Genomic DNA, 12,028 nt, shown 5'->3' on the forward strand with positions numbered 1-12,028 from the left:
CTAAAAACGGCATCCAGCTTTCTAGGGAGGAATAAAAGATCATCACAAACAGACCCCCAGTAGGAAGACATTTTGAAATTTAAAATGCTGACGGAGTTGTGTCCAAATTCTAAGTGTGGGTGTAACAACGGGGCTAGGGGCATGTCAGGAGGGGGGTGAAGGTAAGGGGGTGCAAACAAGAGCCAAAAGGAAAGACGAACAGGAGTCAGCTTCCATACGGCACCAGTCGATGTCTAGATGATGTTGCCAAAAAATGGTCTTTTGCATATTTGCTGCCCAGTAACAAAACAAAGTTTAGGAGCGCTAAGCCCCATTTTGACCTATTTTTCTGAAGCGGAGACTCATTTATGCGTGGGACACGGCCTCTCCATATAAAGGATAAAAGAAGATAACGAAGTCAGGGATAAACATTCATTTTCATACATTGAACTCTGCCAGTTAAAGATAAAGGGATAACCTTCCATCCTCTGGAGGTCCGACCTCACTCTTTCCATCAGGGTTGTAAAATTCTGTTTATGCAGAGATTTAATGGAGCGAGTGATTTTTATAGCCAGGTTTTTAAAACTACTTCTACAAAGACGAAAAGGAAATTCACCTTGGTTGATCATTAATTCTGAGTTGTTAACCGGACAACACTCGCTCTTTGTGAAATTTAATCTATATCCAGAGAAATGCCCAACATTTCCACAGGCAATTTTTACTATAGCATCTCCCACTGAAGAAATCACTAAGATTTAATTATTGAACAAAAATTTAATGAGGCCTTTAACATTTTTACAAGCCATGAAAAGTTTCAGAATTTGAGCTGGCATTCACAAAAAAAAGATGGTTGGGATCCAAATTAAATTCTCAATTTAAACCTATGCCTCTTCCAAACTGTTTCAAGTCTCTCACTCTGGGGATGGTATCCAAACATATCTTCCTGATAGGAAAAGGGTAAAAAATTATATTTCTAAAAGCTTCTATCATTAAAACAGCTGAACTACTTCATTCAAGTTTTAGAGACAGTTTGGATCGTTCTTCTTCTCTTTTTTTTTTGTCCTTTCATGTTAACAGAGGTTTGATGGTTGTCTGCATCCCATACTGCTTCTGCTCACCGCAGGAATCCAATCAGAGTCAAGGTAGCTGCTACCTCCTAAATGCCAACTGCAGAGAGGAATTGGCTTCCCGTGTGGGGTGAACTGAGCACCATGCTGAGCCATCAGTGCAATTCACTCTACCACATCTTCGACATACTGCATTTGGAAAAATAACGCAGATCTCGGGATTTTCAAATCACTAAAATTGGGATCTCTACTAAGCAAGTATGGATATTTTTGGGCTCAAGTCCAGCCTCGTAGATCAGTCAAATATGCAAACAAGACACATCAAATGGCAAGGTTTGCACAGGAGAGGTGGGCTTTGTTGACACCGCTGGAGGGTTAAATTAATCAGAGGTTGTCAATATGCCCCCCCCCCCTTTCCTGAGTCTGTTTAAATACATATATAACCTCAAATGTGTAAAAAAAAAAAAATCCCCAGCCATGTTTTTTTTTTAGTCTATTAAACAATGTCCTTGTTCATTACAGTACGATAAATTAATTATTAAGAAAAAATCAAATGCCCTTCATGGATCTGGGATCTGGGTTGTGTGATGGAAACGGGCCAATGGCTCACAGCCATGTTATTTTATTTGGACAGACTTCAATCCTGCCTCAGTTCTGCTCTGTGGAGCTCAACATATCACCTGAGAATTTCAGCAGCTCAGATACACCGTGGAGCAGAAGAGCTCAAGAAAACAGGGGAAACAACAAATGCAATATACAGCTTCTCCCTAGGGATATCACGTTTGACGAGAGATGGGGGGGGGGGTAACAGAGGGAACAGCACCAAAGGCAAAGTAGAGACAGTGGAGAGGAGCGCAAAATAAGGAGTTATTGGAATCTATAGTAGGAGAGGAGACACAGAGATGTAGACGAAGAAGCAATAAAAGTCACGAAAAAAGGCCGTTAGAGTGAAGGAGCTCACACATAATCAGCACTCTGCGCTGGCTGTGCCACTGTTTTCCTACAAGGAGAGCGGCGGTGCCCAACTAGGTGGAAGTGCTATCCTGGGTGTGGCGCACCACTCGACATTGCCACCGAGCACTGCGCTCAAAGTTCAAATTATTTCAACTTTGACCTCAGCTGCCGCTGACCTTTCAAAGTGCAACCACTAAAATAACAGCTGTATGTGAAATAGCCAGAAGCGACACATGCAAGCAGGGCAGGTAGAGAGTGATGGAAGATAAAGTTCCCCAAACTCTATAACACAGGCCTATAGTTTATGAACTTGTTTATATGTTCGAAATAAATCATCATCAACTTACCTAAATCCAATGGTAAAGTTAGCTTAGCTTTGATGACGTATACCTGCTCTGCAGTTTGCCTCTGCACTGTGCCCTACCTCACGGTGAGCGAAGAGCCAATTTCTCACCACCTTTAGGCGCCCTAATAGAGAGAGCTGCTGGAGCTGCACAGCTGTGGCCTTTCATAGACCATGTTTAAGTGCAATTTGCTCTTGCTTTCTACTGCTCTCCACTGCTGTCTTATTTCAGGAGAAATAAACACACAAGAAAAACACAAAAAAAACCAAACAAGGCCATCAGCACACTGCACTGTGTGAATCTCTAAAGGAAGCAGAGAGGAACGACTCTACATAAAACATCAAACTCAAAATATCAGCACGGCAATCCAGACCAGGTCAAAAAAATTCACCACAGTGTACAATGACAAGTACTTTAAAGAAAAAAAAAAGGGGGCATAGTCCCTCTGAAGTAGACCACTCAATTGATTCTAAAACAAGAGGAAGACAGAGAGGTCCCCTTGTCTCTTCAAATATGACCCCAGTCAGCAGTGAATACAGCATCAGAGATAGAACTGGCTTGAGACCAGAGGACATACAATGATCCGGTGTGATGGACAGACCAGCAGTCACATTATATGCTGACTCAAAGGAAATATGGAAGGGGGGGGGGTGTCTCACGCATTACTGCACACATGCTGTATGTTCTCTTTCTGCACTGTGCATCTGACAACCATTGTATAAAGCCACACAGCAATAAGACAGTGACAACATAATATTTAATTTATCCTCAAGGAAAATTGCTCTTGGCTGCACCTCTTCAGGGAGGACACAGCATGGGTTACCTGCTTCGGGAACATTTCAGCAGGGAAAATATTTGAAGACATGGTGCTTGAACTAAGGTTGTACTTACACGGACACACTTTGACCATGAGAGCTGTTTAGCCTAGTCTCCTTTAAGGCTGATTTGAATCACTGACCTCATGGCATCAGCTTCCCTTCCATTGCAGCCCTACACTCGACGGAATTAGCTTTCAAAGGAAAAACAAAAAACATGTTGAATGGATTCAGAAGTATATGCCGGCAATACATAGGGCTGGTGCCATAATATTATTGGCTACAGGGTTTGTGTTCATATAATTTAGCTGTATTTGCAGGCTGATATTAATAATATCTATTGTAATACAGCCTAACTGACCAGGTGAAATTATACAAAAGAAATTAGATTGTGATCTGTGTCGTATACTGTTGTATATTATACTGATTGTAAAGCCCGTCGGTACTACCTTGGGAATTTGGGCTCTACAAAGAAACTTGACTATCTCCGATTTGTGTAATCCTGAACAGATACCTACATCGTTAATCAACATTAATCTTATATGTAACTGTAAAGATGTGCACACTGAAATTAAATTCTTTGGACATTTTTAAAAACACAACCAAACACTACTTGTAAATCCTCCACAAAAAAAAAAATCAATCAGTGTATCTAAAAAAAAAACAATGGAAACGGATGATCTGCTGTGGCGACCCCTAATGGGAGCAGCTGAAAGTAATAGTAGTAGTGTATCTAAAAAAAAGGGACTATTTGGCTTCCTTGTTGGCCTGACGGGACCAAAGAAATATGCATATATTTTGGGTTTTTTTTCTTTCTTATCTGCAAAAATGTCCATAGATAAGCCACAGCATTGAAGAAGATGATTCAGAGCACCCTGTGTTTGCTATATTTTGATATATGTTGACATTGATACCCAGTACAAAAGGTCAGGTTTGCTTTCTTTTTTCTTGAGTTACAAGTTAAGCAAAATTACAGAAAACATCGGATGTACCAAAAATCAAAACACACATTACTTTGGCATTCATTTTCCAATGTCTTTTCGAAGCAGTGCTCGAAGTGGAAAAAAACAAGGGCCAGTACTCCCTTTATTCACATGTTGGCGTATGTATCGGCTGGTATCCACAAATCATTACATTCTGAATTTCAACAGTGAATAAAGTATGGGGCTACTAGGAGATATTGCTGATTTTCACAACATTCATTCATTCATCTTCAGCCGCTCCTCCGGGGTCGGGTCGCGGTGGCAGCAAGCTAAGTAGGGCACTCCAGACATCCCTCTCCCCGGCAACGCCCTCCAGCTCCTCCTTGTGGATCTCAAGGCGTTCCCAGGCCAGATTGGAGATGTAATCCCTCCAGCGAGTTCTGGGTCTACCCCGGGTCCTCCTCCCAGTTGGCCGTGCCTGGTAAACATCCAAAGGAAGGCACCCAGGAGGTCTCATCAGATGTCTGAACCACCTCAACTGGCTCCTTTCGATGAGAAGGAGCAGCGGCTCTACTCCGAACTCCCTCTGGATGTCCGAGCTCCTCACCCTATCTCTAAGGCTGAGCCCAGACACCCTACGGAGGAAGCTCATTTCAACTGCTTGTATCCGCGATCTCACCTTCTTGGTCACTACCCAAAGCTCATGACCATAGGTGAGGGCTGGAACGAAGATTGACTGGTAAATTTTTACATCATACATTTTATGAAAGGGAGTGCTGCTAATGTTAGCTTGCTGCTCCCGGCCTGCATTCAGTAACATAGGATTTGACATTCGAATCTCTGTTGTCTCATCTTCTGACTCTGTTCGTGATCTCTTTGTGTTGCCATATTGGAGCAAGGCAAACATTATTTTAATGTTAATGTAACATTACTTGGACTAGCCACCAAAAGCAAGCGGGTGAGAATGGGGACAAGCGAGCATCATGTAGTGCCCCCTGGGTACATAGTGCCCCCCTGGGTAATGTTTATTTAGGGCCATTATGAATAGCCCAGAGAACGTGATATGGAGAGGGCAGAAAAGAGCAGCGGCAGCTTGTGAGAAGCGCCGGTGCACAAGAAAAAGTCACAGTACACCAAAGAGTAAAATGTAAAAGTCCGGTACTGTGTATCAGTGAGTATAGGCCCACCTCGAGCACTGGTTAGAAGGGAAGGAAACTCTTGTCTGACAGGTTTCTTCCCATCACTGTGCAAATCTTTCGGACAATTGAATAAGGAATGAGGGCTGCAAAAAGTAACCTGAAACTTTTCATCACTGGATTTATGTTGTGAGGGCATGAGCCATTTAAGAAAGACCCTATATTATTTTTCATTATACATACTTACAACAAAATTGGCTTTCTGCATTTAACCCATCCTACGCTAAGGGCAGTGGGCAGCCACAGTGTAGCGCCCGGGGACCAACTCCAGTCTTTTTTTCCATATTGCCTTGGTCAGGGGCACACGTTGGAGTATTAACTTTAACATGCATGTCTTTGATGGTGGGAGGACACCGGAGCACCCAGAAGAAACCCACGCAGACACAGAGGCCCTGCAAACTCCACACAGAAAGGACCTGGGACAGCCTGGGGTTTGAACCCAGGACCTTCTTGCTGTAGGGCAACAGCGCTAACCACTGGGCCACCGTGCTGCGAGTGTGGTTCAGCATAGGCTTCCACCCACCGTCAGGTGAGCTTATGGTGAGATATGGCTCTGATATTACTTTGGTCGAGAAGACTCTTCAGCAACTAATAGCTCTGAATCTTTTTCATGGTTAAAACGCTAAGGCTGCTCAACAATTAACATCGATCTTTCTGTAGATCAAGGATCTTCAGAAAACTCGTAGGCGATGCAATATCAGGTCTTTGAAACATAATTGTTATCGACAGCCACACACCCACCATGCCTTCAACCCCTATTACAACGTGAGGCAGAATTCATAGAATATCATACAACAGTCATTTGTGATAAATATCCACCTATCCATCCATTATCCAAACTGCTTATCCTGCTCTCAGGGTCGCGGGGATGCTGGAGCCTATCCCAGCAGTCTTTGGGCTGCAGGCGGGGAGACACCTTGGACATGCCGCCAGGCCATCACGGGGCATTGTTGGTAAACATCAACAATCAAATGTCCCCCATCACAAATAGCAATTAAACACATGTAAGAAGAAACGTTTATAATATAAAGACTTTTTAAAGAAGAGAACAGAAGAATCTGAACACAAATATAAGACATATAAAAACAAACTGACAAAAATTATGAGAAGCAACAAAAGGGATTACTACAGCAAATTAATAGAGGACAATAGAAACAACATAAAAATACTTGGAAGGTATTGAATGATATTATTAAAAGTAAAAAGGGGAACACTGGATACCCAAATTACTCCCTAACCAAAAATAATAAAACGATCAACGATATGGCCTTAATTGCTAATGAAGTCAATGATTTTTTTTTGCACGTAAACGTAAGTAAACACATGTAAAAGTAAACGACAATCAAAAGATGCATTCCCTTATTTACATGCACCAAATGTGCGTGTGCATTTTGTGATAAATATGATTGACTGAAAGCTGTGTGTTATTTATAACATCAGAGAAGCCACATCACCTCACTTCATATACAAGCAAAAATAATTGTAGGCCTTTACCTAGAAAGCAGCAAGCTAGCTAGTTCTTAATTGTAGTTTAGCAAAGTGTTATTAACTGACCGAAGCTACTTTAAAAGCTCGCAAGTAGCGACATTTGTTCCCAATCTGCTTAGAATGTAACAGACCACTTGTGGCGGAGGTACACTTTTTGATGGCGAAAACTGCAAATATTGAAAACATATCTTAAACAATGTTTCTGGGTTTCTTTACTTTTGTATAAAAGTAATAGGACACTTAAGGTCATGTGTTATGAGGATCAAGATCACGGCTGTGATTCGACGCTCCCTTTCATTTTCAATTGCTTAATCATAACAAAATGTCTGACATTCTTGTGTAAGAAGTCGGGTTGTTGTGAAGCGTCTAGTGTGTTGGTGTAGTGTTCTGTGCCTGTCACATCCCACTCCCAACCTTCACCGCTGGCTAGCAGAATTGCGAACAGGAGAGCTGAGCACCTAAGTCTCTCCCTGCCAGTACATAGCCTCTCTAACAGCAAGCCCTATGTAGTGCCTCCTTGTGGTGACACATGGTAACTGAGTACACCTTGGACCCTGGCTGAACTACAAGGGACTCGGAGGAGGTCTGGCCCCTAGACGTGTGGTACACAGGCCCACCGGTGTGTGGGTGGTGCCCTGATGCCCACGAACCAGCCCCCAGCTATGGGTTAAATAGTGCCTAGTGGATACCTCGGGAGAGGAATAGGCTATGGGAGTAAACCCCTACAGAAAATCAACATCTACAGTACCGTTGTTTTTTGTTTTTCTTGCCCTTTTGTATTTAAGTCGCAGAGTACTGCTGGTGTTGTGTGGCTGCCGCTTCTCCCTCTCGTAGCCCCCCTTCCCATCCACCCCTGTATGTTTGTGTTATGTTTATCTATTGTCTTATTTCACCCCGTTTATTGTAAAGTGACTTTGAGTGTTAGAAAAACGCTATATAAGATTGATTTATTATTATTATTATAAAAATAGAGGATAAAGGAGCTTGAGAAAGGCATCAACTTTTCTATCTCCACCGCTTCTCGTATGATCTCCACGCATTCATCTCTTCTTACACTCTGCTGACTGTCCTCACAGCACCCTCATGAGATCTTATCGCTAATGTAATTAGCGCACCCCTCTAACTAATGTAGCCATGGTGACTATTTCCCAAATGAGCAAGGTGACCTTCTAGGAATGCATTCAGGGAAAATGGAAGATGATTATAATTCACCTAACAAGTAGGATCTAATTCCTGCATGATAAATATGATTCAATGTATAAAAGGCTTTTGTTCTGTCATGCCAATTAAAAATAGAAATCAAAGTGTTACGGTTACATCCTCTGTCAAGGGTAGGTACTGCACAACGGGACAAAATAAATATAATAACCTAACAGTGATACAAAAGATGAGAGAATTGGAATTTACAATGTAACAAATACACAAAAATTAATTTTAGTATACAAGTAAAAAAGTTGTGGACAGAATGAGGCTGGATGGTGATCTTAGTTGACCACATCAGATGTAATTAGTGTACAGCAGAGACTCTCTCGTGATGTAACTCCAACAGATGCCTAACTAGTATCTACAGGGTTATACTAATGGCTCTGGAACAGGAGCTAGTAGGACCAACCAGTCCATTCTTTTTAAATGGCACTCCAATGGAATCCATCTTTTCTTAATGAGCAAATGGCCTTGGGCAGATTTATAAGGCAATCGGATTCCAACAATGACATGAAATCAACTAATGACTTATGCAAAGTAAGCCAGCTGTTGTTAGAGAGAAATATGATAAACCAATTCAGAATCAACATTAAATGTAAACAAAGTCATAGCCACAACCTTGCGATTTACAATCACTCAGTAACTTTCAATGACATTAGGCAACTTCAGGATGTTTCTTTGACCACTGCCTGTGTGCACATATTCAGATGAGAAAGACACCCCCCCCCCTTCGCACTTATAACCAAGACGCCAAAAAATTAATGTTATTTACGTCAAATATAACTTTCACTAGACCATGTTATGTTGCTCTCAGCACTTTTAAAGTCTATAACTTGAAGTTTAGATTCAGTGAGACACTCAGGCAGCAGACAAACAATGGAAGAATGCCTTTTGATGTCTGACTTGCATGAAACACTATATTTCTACCTCTAGCACCCTGACTCTGCCGTGGCATCAACAACCATGCATTCATTATGTCATTATGCATTCATGTGTAAAGATGTGCTGTTGTTTTTTGATCTGTCCCAAAGGAACCAAATGGCTGTGGTATGGTTATTCCATCAGTCAAACAACAATGCAAATGATAGTGTGTGTGTGTGTGTGTGTGTGTGTGTGTGTATATTTCATATATACACTACCGTTCAAAAGTTTGGGATCACCCAAACAATTTTGTGTTTTCCATGAAAAGTCACACTTATTCACCACCATATGTTGTGAAATGAATAGAAAATAGAGTCAAGACATTGACAAGGTTAGAAATAATGATTTGTATTCGAAATAAGATTTTTTTTACATCAAACTTTGCTTTCGTCAAAGAATCCTCCATTTGCAGCAATTACAGCATTGCAGACCTTTGGCATTCTAGCTGTTAATTTGTTGAGGTAATCTGGAGAAATTGCACCCCACGCTTCCAGAAGCAGCTCCCACAAGTTGGATTGGTTGGATGGGCACTTCTTTGAGCAGATTGAGTTTCTGGAGCATCACATTTGTGGGGTCAATTAAACGCTCAAAATGGCCAGAAAAAGAGAACTTTCATCTGAAACTCGACAGTCTATTCTTGTTCTTAGAAATGAAGGCTATTCCATGCGAGAAATTGCTAAGAAATTGAAGATTTCCTACACCGGTGTGTACTACTCCCTTCAGAGGACAGCACAAACAGGCTCTAACCAGAGTAGAAAAAGAAGTGGGAGGCCGCGTTGCACAACTGAGCAAGAAGATAAGTACATTAGAGTCTCTAGTTTGAGAAACAGACGCCTCACAGGTCCCCAACTGGCATCTTCATTAAATAGTACCTGTTAGAGCCTGTTTGTGCTGTCCTCTGAAGGGAGTAGTACACACCGGTGTAGGAAATCTTCAATTTCTTAGCAATTTCTCGCATGGAATAGCCTTCATTTCTAAGAACAAGAATAGACTGTCGAGTTTCAGATGAAAGTTCTCTTTTTCTGGCCATTTTGAGCGTTTAATTGACCCCACAAATGTGATGCTCCAGAAACTCAATCTGCTCAAAGAAGTGCCAATCCAACCAATCCAACTTGTGGGAGCTGCTTCTGGAAGCGTGGGGTGCAATTTCTCCAGATTACCTCAACAAATTAACAGCTAGAATGCCAAAGGTCTGCAATGCTGTAATTGCTGCAAATGGAGGATTCTTTGACGAAAGCAAAGTTTGATGTAAAAAAAAATCTTATTTCAAATACAAATCATTATTTCTAACCTTGTCAATGTCTTGACTCTATTTTCTATTCATTTCACAACATATGGTGGTGAATAAGTGTGACTTTTCATGGAAAACACGAAATTGTTTGGGTGATCCCAAACTTTTGAACGGTAGTGTATATATATATATCTTAAAATATTAAGGTATCTTAATATTCTTAGGTAATTTAATATTTGTTGAGCACTTTTATCAACACCACTGACGGTTTCATAAAAAAAACGTATATATATATATACACAAACACACACACACACACACACATACATACATACATATATATAGATATATATATCTATATAAGTGTGTGTGTGTGTGTGTGTGTGAGAAAGATGTGGCCAATCATTGGATACACACTGCAAGTCTTAGGGTTATGTTATTTATTGTTGTTATGGTGTTATGGTAGATTTACTAAAATTATTCACTTGAATATAGTTGTGATTCAATACATGTACTGAGTAGTGCAACTATATTGCTGATTTTTTTTCCTTTTTAAAAAAAGAGAGATCTGTAAACAAAAACAACTTTGGCCACATCCATCCACCCCCTTCCCACCCTGATGGAAAGTTGGGAGGATGGCAGTGGTTGATGTGGCGGGCCTGCACTCCGCTGCAGGGTTGCTTTCATGTTTTATGAGCAGGGCAAGCTGGTGGATATGTGTGGCAGGTCTTCGGATGAGACGTGTCAGAGGAAACAGGAGACATGGGCCTTGGTGGCACATCACGTAGGACCTAGCCACTAACGGGGGAAGGGGATATCAATATCCACGGACAAACAAGTGTGTGTGTGTGTGTGTGTGTGTGTGTGTGTGTGTGTGTGTGTGTGTGTGTGCGTGCATGCGTGTGTGCGTGTATGAGAGAGAACTAGGACAGAGAATAGGAAGAAGGAAAACATAAAAGGACATGTTTCAGCATGAGACTGTATGCACATTTCTGCGGGCATGCACAAATGTGTACATAAGTGGGGAAAAAAATCAGCAGAACAAGTGAAAGAGAAGGGAAAATAGTAAAAGGAGAAAAAAAGACTAATCAAGACCCTCAGAGAGAGAATGTGAAAAAAAAAGTCTCATGTATGGGGTGTAAAACTGTGGCATGAGTGATAGCCCTCACAACAGTCACCCCCCTCCCTGCCCCTTTTATCTTACTATGTATGAAAACTAGTAAGGGTTTGATCAACTGAGCCCTGCAATGGGCTGCCAAGTTGTTTATGGGCATTTCTTTCAGCAGATGGTGGCTAATAGCTCCTCTCTAACATCTCAGTAGCTGCTGCTAACTAACAAAACCGCACACCTTTTAAGCCGGAAAGAGAGTCAGTAGGGCTTGTTTTTAATAGCTCTCCCAAATGCCTTGATACAGATGTCCATTTAACAGACGGAACTAATCAATATTTCATAGCACTTAGTCTCCAAGGTCTTGCTTTGAGCCATCAACGGACCCTGGACAAGCCACTACCCCTGAAAGAGAGCCTTAATCCCCCTGTTGGGTCCAATATGATCTGTATACTAAGGCAAGCAAGCAACCCTGCTAACCGCCCAGTATCAAGCCATTCGAGCAAGCACCCTCAGGAGACAATGGCTGTCAGCCCTTCAAATGGTGACTGTCCTTCAAAACATCTATCAAGCATCATGTTAGCCCAGTTAATGACTATTGTGGGAAAGGGGTCAGTGGAGGGGGTATGAAAAACAACTGCATTCTGCTGGTGGCAAGATACGGTGGAGTGAATGGTTGGCTCCTATCAGGTTCCCAGCCGGTGTAGCAGCCATGGAGTGACCTAATTTCTGTTTGAGATATCACTGTTACAGCATACCCTCCGTCTTCCACACAGCAGTATTGTTTTTCTTGGGCCAG

The 12,028-nt window shown here is 41.7% G+C and overlaps 1 protein-coding gene across 1 annotated transcript in view; it reads right to left on the bottom strand.

The window, feature by feature from the left end:
- Nucleotides 1-1,913: 1,913 nt before the first annotated feature.
- The window catches only part of LOC130111238 (cAMP-specific 3',5'-cyclic phosphodiesterase 4D), a 78,355-nt gene continuing 68,240 nt past the window's right edge, over nt 1,914-12,028 (bottom strand). Inside the window, exons 3-4 of the mRNA XM_056278349.1 lie at nt 4,468-4,560; nt 1,914-1,923 (exon numbers count right to left, since the gene is read on the bottom strand). Of these exons, the coding sequence (XP_056134324.1) occupies nt 1,914-1,923; nt 4,468-4,560 (103 nt within the window). The remainder of the gene's footprint in view (nt 1,924-4,467; nt 4,561-12,028) is intronic.

The sequence above is a fragment of the Lampris incognitus genome, chromosome 1 (assembly GCF_029633865.1).
Source record: "Lampris incognitus isolate fLamInc1 chromosome 1, fLamInc1.hap2, whole genome shotgun sequence".
Taxonomy (NCBI): domain Eukaryota; kingdom Metazoa; phylum Chordata; class Actinopteri; order Lampriformes; family Lampridae; genus Lampris; species Lampris incognitus.